Consider the following 21,494-nt stretch of genomic DNA (forward strand, 5'->3'; position numbering starts at 1 on the left):
CACCTTACATTTTACTGTGCATCAATACACAATATAGTCTTTATACAACTTCGGAAAACGAGGTACTCTTCCAGATGTGGTGCATGTACTCTCATCTTTACTACGACCCAAAACCTCATTCTTTGATGCATCACTTGCGCTTGTGTCTTCAACATTTGGGACGCTTGCTCCATGGGTTTCATCTTGAGTTGCGTTTTGACTATGGTCCTCCGTCACCTCTTCAAAGCCCTGATGTGCTAAAGGACTGGTGATATCATTATCTCTGAATGGACCATACTTTTGCTCCTCTTTTTTCCAATGCTTTACACATAACTCATTTTCCTTTTCTCCAAAATTATACCATATGTTGGTTTGATCAATACCTGCACCTACTCTACCTTCTTTGAGTATAAGGTCTTTCTGGTTGTCTTTGAGTTTAATGACGTCGGATTTGTGCCTCCATCCAAATTTTTGCAAACGCACCGAACTATTTGACACCTCCACCACCTCTTGAGGCTCATAGAATTTAGATTCTCCTTTAAATTTTACAAAAGGTTTCTTGAGCAACACCCAGTCACCAATTATGATGTCTTTTACAATTGCTCTATGAATCTTATCATGGTACTCCTTTGACTTAAGTTGATGTTCTAAAATTCTTTCCTTCACTCTCAGCTCAGAATCTTTTACTTCAATTTCCTTTGAATCTCTTTCTCTTTGCAAAGTGAACTTAGGTGAAATCGATGAGATACAATGTCTGCCCCTCATGAGGAAAAATGGCGAATATCCAGTAACGCTGTTTGTCGTACTGTTGTATGCCTTTACTCTTTCACAAGTGAATTCCTGTAGTGGATAACCTGCAGCCAGTGCTAACTGAATGCTTTCTTTTAAGAAACGATTCACCCTTTCCACTTGTCCGTTAGATTTTGGCGAATAATTGTGCGTTTTTTCCTGCAAGATCTCATTTTGCTTCAAAAATTTTACCATCTTTTCCGAGACTAATTGTTTACCATTGTCCGATACCAATATTTTTGGCAACCCTTCTACTGCAAAACAAGACTTCAAAAATTTAATTACACAATTTGAGTCTATGACTGGTACAAATTTGAAATAAATCCACTTGCTGTAATAATCACCTAAAACAATCAAAAATTTAGAATCATATTCTAAAACATGAAATGGACCTGGAAAATCAATTGCTACTTTAACCCATGGAGAATTTGGAATTTGAACTAATTGCATTTCTTGTACGCGTGGCTTCCAATGTTTGTCAGATTTAAGACAAATCACACAACTATCTACAAACATGTTGACATCAGCATCTAACCCTGGCCACCAATAATGATCCTTTAACAACTTTTTAGTCCTAGTTGATCCCAAATGGCTTTTATGTGCTTGCTCTATCAAATTTCTTCTTATTTTTGTCGGTGGAACTAATAAATCTCCCCTTAGGATAAAGCCATTATCAATACACAGTTCATTTGCAACCTGAAAATATGTTTTGAGATCAGATGACAGATTTCTAATTGGAGGCCAATTGTTCACTATATATTTCTTAACGCTAACTAATACTGGATCGTTGTCTACGTAATTCAACCATTCAGCTTCATCTCCGACCTGAACATATTCGTGAAAATCATTTACAAAAGACACAACCCATTCTGTGTTTTCATCAATTCTGGGTTCAGAAATATTCAAAGGTAACCTTGACAAGAAGTCAGCTCTTACATTGCATTTGTCTGAAATGTGCTGTATTGAAAAATTGTACTCTTGAAGCTTTGCTAATAGTCTTACTAATCTTGCTGATAAGTTTCCATTACCTCTGCCATACCCATCCATTAAGAATGTTAATGGTTTGTGATCAGTAATTAGCTCAAATTGTTTTCCCCACAAATACATTTTTAGCTTTTCTACAGCCCATACGCATGCTAGAGCTTCCCTTTCTATAGTACCATAGTGGATTTCTGCTTCTTGTAAGCGTCTAGAAATGAAGGCAATCGTGTGGAAATTACCTCTTACCTTCTGAGTAAAAACCGCGCCAATGCCAACTGAACTTGCGTCAACTGTAACAATGTTGACACCTTCAGGATCATATGGTTTTAATGAAGGTGCAGAAACTATTGCACTTTTGATTTTAGCAAACGCTTCATCTTGAATTTTAGACCAAATAAATGTTTCTCCTTTGCGTAATAATATGCGCAAAGGTTCAACAACATCTGAGTAATTTTCAATAAAGCGTGAATAGTATTTGCTTAAACCCAAAAATGATCTTAAAGTTTCCTTATCATTTGGTACAGGTGCATCTGTTATGGCTTTCACCAAATCGAGTTTAGGTTTTATTCCATCACCACTAATAATGTGACCTAAATACTCTATTTCTGTTTTTAAAAACTTACATTTTTCTTTTGAAACTGTCATTCCTCTTTCATTTAGCCTGTACAACACTGCATCCAGAATTTTGTTATGCTCTTCAATGGTACTGGCATGAATGAGTATATCATCTTGGAATTTCTGTACACCATTTATATCTTTCAAAATACATTCCATTAGTTTCTGAAAAACACTTGACGATGAAGCCAACCCAAATGGAAGTCTTCTAAACCTATATGAACCCAATGGAGTGATGAACGTCGTATAATCTTTTGACTCTTCAGATAACTTGACCTGGTGATATGCCGATTTGAGGTCAATGAGGGAAAAATACCTAGACCCATTAGTTGCCGCCAAAATTTCTTGGATTTTTGGAAACGGGTAACAATCAACCAAAATATTTTTATTCAACGACCTCAAGTCGGCACATAGACGCACCTCTCCATTTTTAAAAAAAATTAAAACTATTGCAGAAACCCACTCTGCCGAATCGGTTTGTTCAATCACTTCTTCATTGACTAATTTATCTAGAACATTTTGCAAATCTGTTTTCACCGATAAAGGAATTGATCTTACCTTATGTTTTATTGGAATTGCACCACTTTTGAGTTTGATGTTGTGTTCAAACCCTTTAACACACCCAATTCTGTCTTCAAATAACGATACATACTTGTTCAGCACCAATTCTACGTTATCTACAGAAGATACTGGACCAGAAGAAGAAATTGAGTACACCCCAGCATTGTCCAAAACAATAGGATCCTCAGCACCCGGCTTTAAAATGATTCCCAAACGTGCCAAATCCTTCCAACCAACTATATTTCTGCCCCACTCTGCAACGTAAACTTTAGTTGAGATAGATCTTCCCTTAATTTCTAATTTATCCTGAAAATACCCCAACATATTGATGTCGAAGTCCCCAAATGCCTTGGGTTTAACATCAGATGCGAGAAGATCTACATACGGCCAAAACTGTTCGTACTTTTGGTCAGAAACAATTGTTATTGGTGATCCTGAATCTGCCATAATATTCAATTCCACTACACCAATATGTGCAATACCAAGTGGACCTTTTACAGAATCGCTTTGATCTCCCAAAGTTAATACAATATTTAAGCACATATCTTCATTGAAATCTTCAACATTGTTGACTTTAAGTTTGGTATATTTTTGTGCCCTGAAATTTTTACACACTCCAGAAAAATGCCTTACCTTAAAACACTTTGTGCACTTCTTTCCTTGTGCAGGACATCCCGTATAATCTGCTTTGTGATTTCTTGAACCACACCTAAAACAAGCGATCATGTTATTTTCAGAATTAGTTAACAACTTACTTCTTCTGTCATTAACATTTACCACTTTCTTATTTTCATGTAGATAATACACACTAGACTTAGAACTACTTTCTGTCGCCAGAACTTTAGAACTTTCCAGAGATCTTTCAATGCCCTTCGCAATATCAATTGTTTCCTCTAAAGTTGGGTTCTTGCACGCTAAGAGTCTGTCTTGAATTTTCTTTTCAAAACAATAGAAAACAAATTGGTTTCGAATATACATGTCAACCATCTCATTAAAGTCACATTTTGTAGCCAAGACCCTCAAACACGCTATGTATTCCTCTATAGTCTCGTTTTCCAATTGCTTGCGCATGGCAAAACGATGTCTGCCAATCATTATATTTGGTTCTTCACCAAACTGCTTCTCTAATCTTTTGATAGCTTCCTGGTATTCATCAAGCGGAATAAACTGACCAGGTTGAGCCTCATATTCAGGTAAACTGTCAAAAATCTCCTGACCAGCTGCACCTAACAATCCAAACATAATTGCTTTTTTCCTTTCTGGCTCGAATTGTTTTCCATCAATAGCAACCAAGTAGTTCTCAAACGCTCGAAACCAATTTTTCCATTTCATTACTGGTTTGCCGGGATCTATCAAAAATGCGGCTGGTGCACTGATGTTTGAATTACTGGACATGACATGTCCCACGTATTTTATTCGAAATTCTTGCAAGACAGTTTATTGTATTTTTTTTATCTATTAATACTCCATGTATTTATTCATTTTGATAGTGTAGCACATTAACACTCCATCTTGTAGAAATATTGAATTTTATGTCACCTTAAATGACCAGTATCAAGTAATTATTAATTTACAAACTAACTTTAATTGTCCACTTTGTTTAATTCTAATTATGCAATGCGTTTATTTTCTAAGAATTTGCCCCTTTCCTTTACCTTTGTAGACACATTTCTTCTCACTTCCACTCTCGAAAACAAGATCTCCACAGAAGTTACGATTAAAATAAAAAAAAAAAAGAAAAAAAAATGGAGTCACGTAGCGCGTTACGCTAGCGCGCACTGAATACGTCGCCTTACTTGCTTTCACAGCTGACGTTGACGTGGAAACTGACTGAAGCCAACGAACGAATTGCAACAGTTGGAAGTGACAGTTGATTCCAGTTATGCTTCTATTACCCGATACCTCACGAATACGTTGCCTGACGAGAAAACAACAAAATGCACACTTCAGCACTTGATGATTTACTCTCGTAAAAATAATACGTAGTAACTTGCCTTGAAGAAGAATTCAGTGAGCTTCAAATACGCCGACAACTTTTATTCCCTTTTCACAATCTTGCCGGTAGCTAACGCTACGAAGAAGTAGAATAGACGAAAATTACCATCACATTACATGAAACGAAAGAAGATAACTTCGTAACTTGCCTGAAAGTAATTTTAAGAAGACATCATCAATTTCCCAGCCGGAACGTCATCCTATATAATTCCTTGAAGAACTCAGCATCCCGAACTCGTCGCCATATGAAGTACAACTAATAAGAAACATCCACCACTCCGAATTAATATGTGTCAAAGATATTTAATATCGTTGCAAACAAGAATCACAGCTGGGAATCACAGGTTGTCAGTCTCAAGCCTGTGGAAGGAAGAATCCCCGTCCCCCACAGTGACGTGTGATAAATACATCAACAGCATTCCAAATGACGTAGGTCACGTTCACCAATTAGATTCATCGTAACACCGAACATGAACCCGATTTGGAATACAACATGAACCCGATTTGGGATACAACACCTCCAAACAAGCCGCCTCTCCAGGATCTCAGTCTTTCCCCACCAGCCGCCTCACAAACAGTCACTGCATCGGCCAGGGGAGGAAGGGGAAGGAGAACGAAGGTCCCACCTCTCACCCCCAGTGCTCCGGCCGTCCCGGGCTCACCAGCAATCCTTGCCTCCCGCTTCAAACATCCACAGAGGCAGTTGGACTTCCGATACGTTGGGAAGGGCAGGGAGAGAGGAGGGCGTGGCGCCGCCTACCCCTTGTGCGCCGATGGCAGCCGCCGCACCGCAGCTGTCCCCCGCCGTCAGCCTCCACCTGTGCCTCGGACATCCTGGCGGGCGGAGGGCCAGGGGGAAGCAATAGAAATGGCTCTGTTTGTCCCTCGAATGTCCTCTGCTCCACGTTGCCCTCCCGGGGGACACAGCTTCTCACCCTCCGGCGCAGATCTCTGCCAGGTTTTCCGACTACGGCGCCTCCTCCGCCGCCATCTTGCCTTCCCTTAAGGGTCCGCTCCTCTTGTCGAGTCTCCGGCGCCTTGGCATTGGAGGAGGCCCCGATGAACCAAACCTTGTCTCGCACGATGCTCCCCACTATCTCTCGCAGGGGTGCATGGTCGTGGGCTGTTTGAGAGCTCAGGATATCGTCAGGATCACTCGTGGGCTTGGAGAGCTATGGCAGCAGAAGTGCAATCTTGTGTTACACAGCAAGCAGCACTTGAGCAGTGGTGCACATTCACACACACACACACACACCATAAACAGCATGTGCAGCAGCAGTGCAAGCTTGTGTTACACAACAATCAGCACTGCAGCAGTGGTGCGCATTCACTCACACACACACACCATAACCAGCATGTGCAGCAGCAGTGCAAGCTTCTGTTACTTACAAGCAGCAGCAGTGCACTCTTACACACACACACCCACACCCACACACACACTCACAAGCATACACATGCATACACACATACACACACACACGAGCACCAGAACAACATGTGTTGTAGCTTCCATTGAACAAAGAGAGCGTTTACAGCATGTCCAGCAACATTGCAAGCTTCTTTCACATGTAGACAGCATTTACAGTACAGACAGCAGGAGTTCAAGCTTCTATCACATGTAGAGAACATTTAGTGCAAGCAGCAGGAGTGCAAGCTTCTATCACATGTAGAGAACATTTACATTACAAGCAGCAGTAGTGCAACCTTCCATTTATTTACAGACACACACCCATACCTCAGAAACAGCATATGCAGTAGCAGTACAAGCTTCTGTCACACGTAGAGAACATTTACAGTGCAGGCAGCAGCAGTGCAAGCTTCTTTCACATGTAGAGAAAATTTACAGTGCAAGCTTCTATCACATGTAGAGAACAATTACAATACAGGCAGCAGCAGTGAAAGCTTCTATCACATGTAGAGAACATTTACAGTCCAGGCAACAGGAGTTCAATCTTCTATCACATACAGAGAACATTTACAATACAGGCAGCAGGAGTTCAAGATTCTATCACTTGTAGATAACAATTACGGTACAGACAGCAGCAGTGCAAGCTTCTATCACATGTAGAGAACATTTACAGTGCAGGCAGCAGGAGTGCAAGCTTCTATCACATGCAGAGAACATTTACAGTACAGGCAGTAGCAGTGCAATCTTCCATTTATTTACACACACCCATTCCCCAGAAACAGCATATGCAGTAGCAGCACAGGCTTCTATCACGCGTAGAGAACATTTACAGTAGAGGCAACAGGAGTGCAAACTTCTAACACATGTAGAGAACATTTACAGTACAGGCAGTAGGAGTTCAAGCTTCTATCACTTGTAGATAACAATTACAGTACAGACAGCAGGTGTGCAAGCTTCTATCACATGTAGAGAACATTTACAGTACAGGCAACAGGAGTTCAAGCTTCTATCACATGTCGGGAACATTTACAGTACAAGCAACAGGAGTTCAAGCTTCTATCACATCTAGAGACAGTGCAGGCAGCAGGAGTGAAAGCTTCTAGGACATGTAGAGAACATTTACAGTACAGGCAACATGAGTTCAAGCTTCTATCACATGTAGAGTACATTTACAGTATAAGCAACAGGAGTTCAAGCTTCTGTCACATATGGAGAACATTTACAGTACAGGCAGCAGGAATTCAAGCTTCTATCATATATGGAGAACATTTACAGTACAGGCAGTAGGAGTTCAAGCTTCTATCACTTGTAGATAACAATTACAGTACAGCCAGTAGGAGTGCAAGCTTCTATCACATGTAGAGAACATTTACAGTACATGCAACAGGAGTTCAAGCTTCTATCACATGTAGAGAACATTTACAGTACAGGCAACAGGAGTTCAAGCTTCTATCACATCTAGAGACAGTGCAGGCAGCAGGAGTGAAAGCTTCTAGCACATGTAGAGAACATTTACAGTACAGGCAACAGGAGTTCAAGCTTCTATCACATATAGAGTACATTTACAGTACAAGCAACAGGAGTTCAAGCTTCTGTCACATATGGAGAACATTTACAGTACAGGCAGCAGGAGTTCAAGCTTCTATCACATCTAGAGACAGTCAAGGCAGCAGGAGTGAAACCTTCTAGCACATGTAGAGAACATTTACAGTACAGGCCTCAGCAGTGCAAGCTTCCATTTATTTTCAGACACACGCCCATACCGCAGAAACAGCATATGCAGTAGCAGTACAAGCTACTCTCACATGTAGAGAACATATACAGTGTAGGCAGTAGCAGTGCAAGCTTCTTTCACATGTAGAGAACATTTACAGTGCAGGCAGGAGCAGTGCAAGCTTCTATCGGATGTAGATAACATTTACAGTGCAGGCAACAGTAGTGTAAGCTTTCATTTATTTACAGACACACACACCCATACCCCAGAAACAGTATATGCAGTAGCAGTACAAGCTTCTATTACATGTAAAGAGAATTTAAAGCAGGTAGTAAACGCTCCAGCTAGATGTTTACGAAGTGGCATCTGAAGGATTTGGGGGGCCCAGGGCAAGACCTATTTTGGGGCCGAACTATGGAATAACATTGAATTTTGTTACTCAGGTTCTTGCTAATTCAAGCCTACATGATGCCAAGCAGTGCTAAATTACATGCTAAACTTTAACAAGGTCACCAAAACCAATTGAAATATGTCTTGCCACGGACACTAGGTAGGTTGAGTCAGATATTGAGGGAGGGAGGGAGAGAGGTGTAAATAGACAAATAGGATACATAGAGGTCAAATAGAGAGAACGTTCACTTTTCCACTTTTCCTGTGCCTTAAAACGTCTCTGCTTTTAAATCTCTTTCTCAACGCCTCACCTGGTGTGCTGCTAGTTTAGAGGTCACCTCTAAGCTATTGTGCCCAGTTGACAGGCCAGAGTGCTGTATCCAATTCTGAAGGTTTCATCTGGAGTTTTGTGGACAGGTCTGAAGACAGAGGCAGCTTGACTGTTATTCATGAATGATTAGGATGCTGTGGGAGTTGGAGATGTCAGAGTAAGCAAGATTCCTGGGGCAAACAGGAGTTACTGGGTTCCAATTGTGACAAATTGTCTCTTTAACCGGGATGCCCTTCTGTTGGACGGTAACCCTTTTAGCACACGACCCCCAAAGTAGTGACCATTACAGACAAATGAGGTAAACCAATCAACATCCAGGGACCTGGGTATAGCATAATAAGAATAACAAATGGTCCCAAACATTTTTCCCGGACAAGCCAAGGAAAAAATTAACTTAACTAATTAGATCTGCTTCGTTGCTTAAATGTTCAGCACAAGGTATTATACTAAAGAAAAAATAAATAGTACTTAGTACGCACCAGGAAAGAAGGAGAAACAACCACTATATTTTCAGTAGAAAACTTTGTTTTATATATTCTTATATTAACACAGAAGGTAAGGACATTACCATATATAACATTATATCAGAACGGGAGGTTGCGCGAGAGAAAAGACTGCAAAGAGAAAGTGCTTGTGTGTGAAGTAAATGAGAAAGAAAGACTTCAAAGTAAAGACCATTTAAAGAAGGTCGTTTTCAATAGTTCACAATCAACACTGGCTATTAATGAAACATACACCAGTGTGGTTTGGCCTGTCGACAATGCAATTGTAGGTCATAATTTTTTATATAATTTTAGTAAAAACAGAAATGCATCAGCTGTTATATAAAACAAAGTTTTCTACTGAAAATATAGTGGTTATTTCTCCTTCTTTCCTGGTGCATTCTTAGGATTTTTTCTTTTTTCTTATGTATTAATACCTTGTGCTGAACATTTAAGCAACGAAGCAGATCTAATTAAATAACTTAATTGTATGAATGGCCAGCCCATTCTTTATAATCTAAAATTAAAGTAAGGCAAGTGGCTCAGTAGTATTTTAAAGAGGTCACTTGCTTAACGTGGCAACCGTTCTTGTGTCCAGGGGACCACTGCATGCTCCCTCTGAACTTTTCCTAAACGGATTTTTTTTTTAAGTAGCACCAGTTTCTTTAAGGAACACTGGCTGCTATTAAAAAAAAAAGGGTTCTGGTTTAGGTTGCAATTGTAGGGATGGTATTCTGCTGTCCAATCACAGGGGTCACATATTGTGACCTGCCTAATGAATATTAATGAAACAGGTTCCTCTCCGTCCCCCATGATTTAGTATTAGTTATTAGTACATAGGTCAGTTCGCCAAATAGTATTCAATTTGCAAAAAGTTTGTGAGCAAATTGCAACCACATTTGTGAATAACAGTATATCCGGCCCTTTGTCTTTGCCTAATGTCTCAGGGAGTCTCACCATAGGAAGTATGTTACTATAGAAAAGAGATTACAGTTATTTATTTATCGAGTTTTATATAACGCAAACTTGACCCGAAGATATCGGAGCGCTTTACAGAGTTAGTACAACAGCAATAACACCAGTTACATAAAGAGTAAAATAAAATTACATAGTAAGGGTATAAAAAGAAGGAAACAATATGCAGTGGGATATATAAATGAAATAGCAGCAATTATTCGAATTACATAAAGAGTAAATGAATACGTAGTAACAATATACAATAGGAGTATGTGATAATACAGTGGGATATTTAAACAATATTGTTCAGAGATAGTTATGGTAGAGAGTTAAGAAGGTGTGGAAAGTAGAAGCATGGCTGTATTTTTCCACACTGGATGCCTCTCTGGTAACAGAGGTGAAACAGAGGGGAATAGTTACAATAAAATGTCGTAGGACCATGTCAATCCACAATTCGTAACACCACTCTCCGACATTTTTTTAAACCCAGGGATGTAGCACTTATAAAAGACCAAAATACAAGGGGAAATTAATAATTTCTTCTCTTATTGCCATCCTAAAACCAAGTTTTACTTGGTCTTAGTTTTTGGCGCTGCCCCATACTTGTAAATATGGCGCAGCATCAAAAAGCAATGGGTGTTGCGGCAGAACGGCCACTACAACAACTATTGCATGCCCCACTCACGCTAAGTGATGCTTGACAAAAGGGGCCTTATTTACGAGGTGGTGTTAAGCCACGTTAAGGGTCTTGACACTGCTTTGTAAATAAGGAGAAGGGGATATCGCCACCCAAACGTCACTAAAAGTGATAATCTGGTGGTGATATCCCCTTATAAATATGCCCAAGAGTTTCCTGCAGCCTGATGGCCCATTCAGGATAGGCAGGACATCAGGCTGCAGCATAAATCTGTCAGGTGGTCAGAGTGAAACTGTGCTGGCATCAGGCAAATATGGGGAATGTTGTATACCTTCACAATTGTGGGATTTCCTAAATTTGCTCAACGAAGCAGGCGTAATTAAATCTTTTTTCACTCCTAGTGATAAACATTGTAAATAATATTACACTCAGTATACACAATGTCTTTTCAAAGCTATATCTTTGAAAACAATTAGTGGTCTGCTTTAAAGTTTGGTAAACATTGTACTCCATCACAAAAGGAGACAGAGTATCTTCTTCGGCAAATTGACGGTCCACCCGACCTATTTAGAGTTGGGAGGACTGCCACATTTCTACCGACGGTGCATCCATTGTCTCAATGCATTGAGCACTTCGTCCGACAGCCAGAAGAGTAGGGGATGTCAGTAGAGGTTGGCAATAAAGTCCGCTCTGTTGTTGGAGTTTGCGGAGTTTGCCCACCCCTCGCTCTGCTTGGAGCACGGAGTTCAGCAAAAACTCTGCCAACCACCACATGGCGGAGTTTACTGGTGCGCACCCCTGGCAACTTGCTCAATTAACAATCCTCTGCCCAAGTTGACATGTGTAGACACATTCAATGTCCACTCTGATTTTTTTCCTCTGTGTGCGGCTAAGTAAGGTCTTTGTGCACTGCAGCCAAGGCTATGTGTGCCAAGAACCAGACCGCATGTGTAGATCAAGGCTTTAAGTGGGATGAAAAAACTAGGGGGTCTCTCAAAGGTACGTGACCGATGCAATTAAGGGCGTGGCTCAAAAGCAATTAAGATAAAAATCTGTGCTTAGCATAGTGTGCCACCCAACTGATATTTTACTTCTTCTGTCATTGCATCCAGATATTTTATGCAAGTAACATGACACCTACAAGAAGCCAGGACTATTGGCTTTTTCAGTGATTGTTAGTTGCATATAGTTGTATATAATATTGAAAAAGCTTTCGCTCTTGTGGTAGAGGTTGTGGCTTAATGCTCGAGCTGCTGACTTAGGAGATGGGTTTTGAGTCTTGGGTTAGATTAACATCTTGTGATTCTTGGCAAATCAATTATTCTCCCCATGCATACAAATAAATAAATAAATCATGTAAATAGCTCCAATACTTTTGGGTTGAGTTCGCACTATATAAAACTTGCTGCTTTTCTTTTCCAAATGCGGGGCTAATGGTTTACCTTTAAAGATTTATGTTAAATGCAGCCCATGACTGACGCTGTGAGTAGGGGAACTACGAGACTCAAACTTCGGGGGGGGGCTAACACTCTCAGCCAGGGCTGGCCCTAGCACTGATCGCACACTGTGCAACAGTCTCATGTCTCTATAGCACCTTTCTGACAATTTTTTAATAGCGCTTCTCATTGTTTACTCACACTTAGTTCTGTTATCTGCATGGTACACTTTCTTTGTAGAAGGCACATTAACCCTCTGTGCTGTGTGGGTGGCAGGAGTGCCCATGTGAGTGCACAGTGAGTAATGCGGCAGTGTGAGAGTAGGGTAAGAGGAGTGACCGCAGGGTGAGTGAGGACCATATGAATTTGGGTGCGGCTGTAAGTGCAGAGTGGGACGAATTAATGCATGGTTAGTGATGGACTTGTTTGAGTGAAATTGCAGATTGAGCAGTTAGGGGGACAGGTGAGTGAAGTATCACATGAGTGCAGGGGAAGTAGTGTGCTCATGTGACTACACATGTATTGTGAGTGCAGAGTGATCACTGTGAGTGCAGGGTGAGCGGGTGAATGGTGTGAGTGCATGGTGATCAGTGTGTGTTATATGTGATCACTGAGAGTGCAGGGTGAACAGTAAAGTGAAGGGCCAGAATGAGGAGTGAGTTGTCTGAATGCAGGGTGCATTACCAGACACTTAAAGTAACTCAGCATGTTATTGAGAGCGTCGTAGGGTTTCAGATATAAGTTAAAACTATTGCTATTATGGCATTAATCCGGGATCGAGGATCAAAATAAATAATGTGCTGATCCTGCAACAAACTTCCAGTCTTATGATTAGGATTGCCAGCTCATTATTTTGAAGTCCCAGACGGTACAAAAATAAGCAGTCACCAAAAGCCGTATTTTTAGCACTTATCTGTGCATACTTCTAACAGCAATTATAAATAGAAAGCACTTTTAATTGTGTTCTAGGGCTGCCTGAATGCTCCATGACTGATAATTAAAGGGAACAAATATAGAAAAGTCATATTACAAATGAATGCATACTTTTTTATTTATAACCCTATTTAGTGTAGAGACGAGGTCTTTGCAGGCTCTTTAAACAACACATGGCTGGCATTTTTCTTTTGGCAACCCTACTTTATATTCTTTTTCATAAAATGCATTCTCACACTATAGCAGCAAACGTAAAATACAAATGAAAGGAATAGGTAGAGTGGGGGCCTGAGAGGGGTGGGGAAGGGGGTACTGGAACCAGAAAAAAACTATGCCTGGGTAACCAGATTACAAAGGTATGTAAATATGCAAATCGTCTTTAAAGACCTGTGAAAAACTCGGGCGGGGGGGAGGGGGCTGACGCTCTTTTAGCCTATGGGCGTTGCAGCAAATTTAAAAGCACAATGTGTGCTTCAGGATCCAGAATCATCTAAAAAATCACGTTGTGATTTTAAACTTTGCTGCATTTCTTTTCTTAATGCAGCACGGCTGCAGGGCTTATTGTGTCTGCCTTTTGAAAGTATTTGTGAATGACAGCGCCCCTCAAGGACTGCATTTAACATAAATACTTTCAAAAGTCAAACAATCAGCCCCACAGCTGCACTCTATGTAGAAAGAAATGCAGCTAGTCTACAAACACGAGGTGTGCTTTCAGAATCACGTTCGTGTTTTCAAACTTGATGCATTTCTTTTCTAAATAGAGCGCTGCTGTGGGGCTGATTGTTTGCCTTTTGAAAGTATTTATGTTAAATGCAGTCCTTGAGGGGCGCTGTGATTTACATAAATACTTTCAAAAGGCCCACAGTCAGCCCTGCTGCTGAGCTCTAGTTAGAAAAGAAAGGCAGCAAGTGCATGAGCATTTTCTGCCTTTCGAAGCATGAACGGTCTCCCAGGATGTGGTGGGCGTGCACGCTTCACACACTGTACTGCGCGCTCGGGAGGACAGAGGTGCACGCACGCACCTTTCTGGGAACCATGGACACATTTATTATTTTTTATATCAGCATATTTTATAGACCCTTACAGTCTGAGTAAAATGTGCCCCAAATATTTCCAAACAATTAGTAGAAACCTTTATGAAAGTGTGCTTGCAACCAGAGATTTTACACAGCCCAGACTGGAAGACAGCAAATGAAATAACCTTAAGATGGCGGTCCCCTCGCTCAACCCAATCCACCCTCACACACTGTGCAGACCAAAACATTCCTCGATCGTGACGTAGCTAGTTGTAATGCTTACATAGACAGAAGAGGGTACACTGCCAGACTGCCCCACATCAATGGGGTGAGGAGTACAGCATCCTTCTATGGCTCAGCTTACAGCAGGCATTCTCTCAGTGTGGCTTCTGTTCTGCTTGCTCTGTGAAGTGGCTCTAGCTGAGCAGCCCTCCTTGGAACGGAACATCAGCAGTAACACTGAATCTCCTGAATACACCTCTACAGCTGTGCTGGTCCCCAAGTTTACTGAGGCAGCAGGAGCTCAGCGGTAGCAGCTACGTGCGCTTTTTCTGTGATACAGAGAAAACAAGACATTGAGCACCAATGACCTCTGTCGCCTCCTGCGGAGCCTCGGGGTGGAGGTAGTACACACCTTTCATGGGCACCACCAGCGCCATCCCCACCATCAGCATCCGCACCACCACCGGGAGAAAGAGGGGAACGAGCATCCGCACCATCACCCCTCACTTTGACATGTCCCTGCCGAGCCACGGGGCTACCAGCTGTCCCAGCTGTCGCAGCACCTCCTAGATTTGCAACCCTCCTTGTCCCACAGTTGCAGGCACAGCAGCAACACAATCCCAGTGGAGGAAGAAGTCACCCCCAGCACGAGGTGAATCATTTGAACTCAGATGCATTATGCTGTTGCCATCAGAGTGGCGAACTCCGTGTGCTCCAGTATTAACAAAGCCCACTCCTGTCAAGGGCGGGTGATTATACTTGTCATATAACCTGTGCTCACCCTTGGGTAGCTTAGCACTGAGCAGCCAGGCTTATTTCAGAGGCAATGTATAAAGCAAAGGCACAGCAGTCGCTCGCGATAAATACACTGAACGTCACAAAAGAGACTTCACACAGGGTGTATGTAAATAACGTTTATATTCAACACACATATTCAATCATTATAACATGAACATCAGGTACTGCTAGGCATTAAACACATTTTAATATATTACTAGCAGTACTAGGCCCACTCGTATTGTTATAACATTAATCGTATGCACAATGTAGGACAATTCCTAATCTAACCCCATCCCCCACAGAGAGAGAACACCCTTATGTGGTGCGACACGCTGTCCACCGCAGACCCACACTAGCACTACTGATAATACACAGTTATAGGGTACACCCGGGTCACTACAATGTCAAACATGAAATTAGAACACTTTTTAGCAGCACTACAGGTTGGAGCCACGCGGGTAAACCCAATGTCAAATGTATTGCGCTTTTGGCATGGAATTAATGTATAAATCGGCACCGCCGGCCAGTGTCATAAATCACAGGTGGTCCACAGGCTATCACTCCCACTCACACACGCACTCACTCTGCACCATTACACAGTGCTACAGGTACCAGCCTAGTCCGTATGGAACGCTCTTGCATACATATTCACTCAGCACCTAAATGCGGTGCCAATGGTACCCAGCAGGTCAATGAATAACACCCTGCAGACTTTGTGGCCCCCAGCCTCCCTCCACTCTCTAGTTCACCCCGACTGTCCTGTACCCCCGGATGGAAGATAATCAGCCCCTCCTCCCGGATAAAAGGCCGCACGCGGGTAGTTTGAAAGAGACCATGAAAGCAAGGGTTGAATTCAAAGTTCTTGCCTTCGTCTACAGATCTCTTCATGCTCACACCAGATTTATCTTCTCGAGAAGATCTCTTGGCACCAACCCTGTTGCTCTCTCCAGCTGGTTAAGCTTTTCATCCCAACAGTTACATCGTGCTAATTGTAAGTCTTGGGAGAGCAAACTCTTTAACGGCCCCCAGTTTTACTTACAGGACAACCATTTGCTCCCTTCCATTAGATTGTGAGATCTGGTGTTTCTGCTGGCACCTTTTCTCTTCATACTCCTGTGCGTGACTTCATGCCGCGCCTTGATGTGTTTTGATCCATTTTGAATGCAAAATAAGCAAAAATAGATTAACTAAGGCCACAGTATGCTAATTTATGGTTTGTTATGCTATGTTGTAGCATGCGCAATTATTGTGCTATGTCATATTTCAACCTGTCATATCATGCTCAGTTTTTCTATGTCATCACATGATGAGCTGTTCTAGTGCATTTGTCCTTTCCTTTCTATTAGATGTAGATGAGGAGTTTTCAGTGGATGACAGTCTCACTGACAATGAAGGGATGGGACCGGGTTCAGAAGAAGATGACTCAGCAGACTCTTCCTTGGGAAAGGACCCACCACTCAAAGGACAAGAGGAGGTAAGTCCAGTGCCTGGTACCTGTGTGAGACAGCTAAGGGACTTAAGACTCTGCTACAGAGATCTGAGTGCAGCCTGCAGTTAACGTTTTTAGTCTCACAAGTGCTGGGTGAGCCCTTAACTTTCTGAGGTTGATAACTGCAGTACCATTGATTTGAGTAGTAGAATCTATCAGCTTGGATTAAGTACCTATATGACGGAGGCCTTCATAAAACAGGCATTTACTAATGCTATTGGTTTGACCTGGGGAGAGGATAGCACTGTGCGCACATGCACTACCCACCATTCACCCTCTGACCACCTGCGTCTTTTAAGTAAGTAAAAGTACCCAAGAAATATGTTGTGTGCCTTCGGCTTATCGATATTCCCTTGCCTTTTTACCCTCTCTCCAGCCCGATAAGGTGCGGGCACCCTACACCATTAGCCTAAGGAGCAATGTTCTCCCCTATTAGGTAAGGGTCACAGTGCACCATTATTGAACATTCTCCTGTCTTTCAAAATAACCTCTGCACTCACGTAAACTACCGGTCGCTGTTATGTGCAGGTGGGGCAAAATAGCGGCCCTCGCCTAAAACGTCCCGTACAGGCCTCTAGTTCGGCTGACCAGTACCAGCAGCACCAGTGGAATGCTGAGACTTCTGCCGGGGTTTCCCCTGATCTCACAGGCACTACTGTAACCACGGATACGCCCGGGTTGCCAGGTGTGAGTTAGTTGTACCGCCACTCTCCTGGGTAGTCGGCCATTGGGCTCCCTGCCTTCCGCCTCCGGGGGTATCTCTAAACAGGGTGCTGTTTCCGGTCCAGGGAAGACATGGGTTGGCAGTGCGGGCTGGACTGTTCCCATGACGCACAGGGTCAGACTGATTTGCATATGGCCATGTCTGAACTGGGGTGGTGGAGTGAGCTAAAGAATGATGATGGATTAAACCCAGATCAGTTGACTGGGGGTGAGTGTTTGATTTGCTCAAATGCTCCGTCCATCATCTCCTTTGGTATCGCTTTGTTCGCCCTAAGTTGGCAGGGTATGCCCAGACGTGGGGTCCTTGCTCACTTTGCCACTGGATTCAAGATAGCCTGGCTGATGAGGGTTATGAACCCGAAACCGGTCCCAGAGTGCTTGTTTCCGGTCCAGGGAAGACATGGCTTGGCAGTTTGGGCTGGACTGGTCCCATGAGGCACAGGGTCAGACTGATTTGCATATGGCCATGTCTGAACTGGGGTGGTGGAGTGAGCTAAAGAATGATGATGGATTAAACCCAGATCAGTTGACCTGGGGGTGAGTTTTTCATTTGCTCAAACGCTCCGTCCATCATCCCCTTTGGTATCTATCAGTGGCATGGGGCCTCGGCAGTGGTGTAGCTGGGGGGGGGTGGTCCGCCCCAGGCGTCACTATTTTGGGGGCGGCCTTGTGGCACTGGTGGCCCGTTGCGGCGGCCTTTATAATTTATTTGGGGACACTCACTGACACTACTGTCAGTCCCAGTAGTGTCAGTGTCCCCCCAAAAATTATAAAGGCCGCCGCAACGGGCCACCAGTGCCGCACGCGAGGCCCAGTTTGAAAGTGCAAGAGTGCACCTGACCTGCTGCGCGGCGCCTGCCCTGCAGACAGTTCTGCCAATTGCCGCCGGCCGCGACCTCCCGCGTTTGTGCTTGCTTGTTAAAAGTGCTTGCAATCTTGCCCCACAAAGGTCCTGAATTTGCAGAGTCTCTGATCTGAGTCCCTGTTGCCCCACAACGAGAATTAAAACAATGAGGTTGAAAAATGAGACAATGCCTCTGAACCTAGGCATCAACCAGGCACTTAGGGAGTTGCCATAACTTGATAAACTAAACGTCGTACCAGTGGTGGGCACGCAGACAATACACCTTCATGTTATTATCAGAAGCTTGTCTATTTAATGATTTCTAAACAATGAAACACAGCCGAGATCACAGGAGGAGGAAAACACAGATTGGCAGCCATTAGCTGTGATGTCTGGGGGATACTTCTTGTAGGCCTATCATTTAATGATGTATTAGGGTAATACATCATCCGAATACCAGGCCTTTGGAGAATCGAGTACTAAAAGACATGAGTCGTCTCAAGGAAAACCACAAAAGACCTTGCTTTTCACACTTCTCTTTAATGTAACTTTTTTTCACCATGCAGAAAAGCACATCTTCATGTGAGCCACTCTTCTACAAAAAAACCAATGAAGCCCACTGGGCTTTCTAAACTCTTTCAAGAAAAATTGTTCTTGAGATGCCGCTTTGTTCATAGTTGCTCTGTCTGTCTGTCTGTTAGAGTACCAGAATCATGCCCTGACATTAAAAAACATGACTACAAGTGTAATTCAAGCACACCCGAGGCAGAGTGACACCTAGGCACCAGACTTCGCCACATCTATATACAACCCATGATTCAATGCAGACCACAATAATAACAAGCATTGACAAAATCAGTAGGTTTGGTTCTATATAGTGCATGCCTAAAGACGCAACATCCATGCACATATTCCTGCCTATAGGTCACACATGCAAGCAGATAGATCGACAAAAACCCATATGGATACAAATTTGCAAAGCCCACCTGTCATGTAGTTATTTTTAGATTGCACACTGAACAAATAACAGAGGCTCTCACACAGACAGGACAAGCATTGGCATAGCCAATAGGTCTCGCCTTTGGGACCTTATAAGTGTTTAGTTATCCAGCACAATATCCTTGGTGCAACAACATCAAGTGTTGCATGGCCAAACACTTATAAGGTCCCAAAGGCTATGCCAATGTTCGTTTATCTTTCCTAGGTCATGTTTAGGAGTGGAATTGAGGGAATAGCCTGGACTAAAGGACTCTTAGTCCAAGGCCCACATTGATCGCCCTGGAGGGACATTCCCATCCCTCTATTTTTACTTTAGCATGTGCACTACACCACCTCACATAGCACCTTGGTCCTGATGAAACGCCCACGATCGTTAAGACAATAGAGGCGTGAAACATGTCGACCTGACAGTTACCTGGGCTCATTACGCCTACAGGGGTAACTCCCTAACCTACGGGTTTTTTATTCTGTCAAGGGTGCTACTTTATTAAAGCACTTTTTTGGCAACTCTTAGGCAGTTTTATATGCGCTCCATGCACTTTATCACCCTTCACTTAGGACTACTCCACACACCCGCACTCATCAAACGGCAGTTCTCTAAAACATCTCTGATAAAGCGACGCTTCGGGGTACCCATAGGGCATTGCACACCGGCTCGACTAGGAGCAAATGCCCAATAATGAAGCATGACATCCTTCGGGGTGTGTGAGGGCAACACGAGTCAAGACTTGTTCTCCCCCATTGTGTCCTATACCTAGGACTTTCATCTTCTTCCTTCTCATCCTGCTCTTCTTCCGCCCGTTGGTAGGAAGCTAGGCAGAGACTCTAACACCACCCACCCTGGAACCTTGTCCCCCTTGTGTTGTATACACCAGGGCAGCTTGTCATCTCCATCCTCCCCATTTTGAAGGGAACTGATACCATTTCATGACAGCTGCATCTGAGGCGTGGCAACAAGGCCAGGAGGGGGAAAGGAGAGAGGAGACTCACCTTGGCCAAAGAAGCGTCACTGGCAGCCTGGGAGGGACATGCATAGCATCCGCTACATACCACACACCTCTCCCTTACCACCTCCGGAGTGGTGTTGTCTGCCTTTTGCTGCTATGTGCCAGTGGATGTGAGTGCTGGTGGCACTGATGGACTCCCTGGCAGGGTGTGGCTAGGTCAGTGGTGCATCAAAAACAATGATTCAGCACTCCAACATTTGAAAAGATTAGTATATTCTACAAGTTCAAGCAAAGTGAAGAGAAGCACATAAATTCAGCAGGTTCTTGTTTCTTTGTTTCTTTATTGAAAAAAATCTTCTTAAAAACGACCGTAGCCAACACGTTTCAACCCAAAAGGTTTTCATCAGGGCAATAACAATAACAGTAGTCTGTCTTAGTTCATTAAGATCCTTTTCTGGAGTTCAACTTGGTCCCTCACTCTAACTAGGAGTGCCAGTTGGACCTCTTGTTCCTTAAGTACACCAACAAAGTAAATATCGCTTGTTGAGTGACTTCTTAGTGGACTATTCCAAATGATTCATTTCAGTGCAGACATGGGTTTTTTAGCCCATGTATATCTTTGTTATATATAAGTACCGCTCCCGCCGCGTAGCCAAAATCGTCACTTAGGTCAGTGGTGCATGGCTGCTCTCTAAGGGCTGGACGGGCTAGGAAGTAGACATAATAGTAGTGCCAATAGTCACTTCATGAATGGTAACAATCATGTTGGTTGTAGATTCTCATTTTTTTCCTGTGTTGCAAATATTAACTGGGGGTCTCCTTTTTAGGTATCGCCCAACAGCGTGCATGCACGGTTACTGCGAGGGGTATTATATACAATAAAGGGCTTAGAGCCCATCCATTACTTACTACTTGCTGGCTAGATTGTCATTCTTTTTATCTGTCTCCTAATTGGTCACCATAGGCCTCACGTCACTTCCTTTTATTTCTCCAGAGCATAAAGCAGGTACTAATTGATTTCCTTTGATTGGTGTCCTTCCACTGCTCGCGCTGTGATTAAAGGTATTTCTTGTTTTATTCTTCTGACGATCATTTCCACTTCCATGTTACTCCTTTGGGTTGCTTTTAACTTCCGCCCAACATGTTTGTGTATTGTTGCCTTAATCTGTTTTGGAATTTGACGATTCCTTTTACTGCACCAAACAAATGGTACATACTATTAAAGCAATTCATGACTTTGTTTTACAGTTCGGCACTTCTTTTTAT

The 21,494-nt window shown here is 42.8% G+C and overlaps 1 protein-coding gene across 1 annotated transcript in view; it reads left to right on the forward strand.

Annotated features, from left to right (window-relative positions):
- LOC146870292 (uncharacterized) overlaps positions 1-21,494 on the forward strand; it is a 134,357-nt gene that overhangs the window by 11,182 nt on the left and 101,681 nt on the right. Inside the window, exon 2 of the mRNA XM_085599659.1 lies at positions 16,573-16,700. Coding sequence (XP_085455785.1) covers positions 16,573-16,700 — 128 coding nt within the window. The remainder of the gene's footprint in view (positions 1-16,572; positions 16,701-21,494) is intronic.

The sequence above is a fragment of the Triturus cristatus genome, chromosome 1_1, assembly GCF_964204655.1.
Source record: "Triturus cristatus chromosome 1_1, aTriCri1.1, whole genome shotgun sequence".
Classification (NCBI taxonomy): domain Eukaryota; kingdom Metazoa; phylum Chordata; class Amphibia; order Caudata; family Salamandridae; genus Triturus; species Triturus cristatus.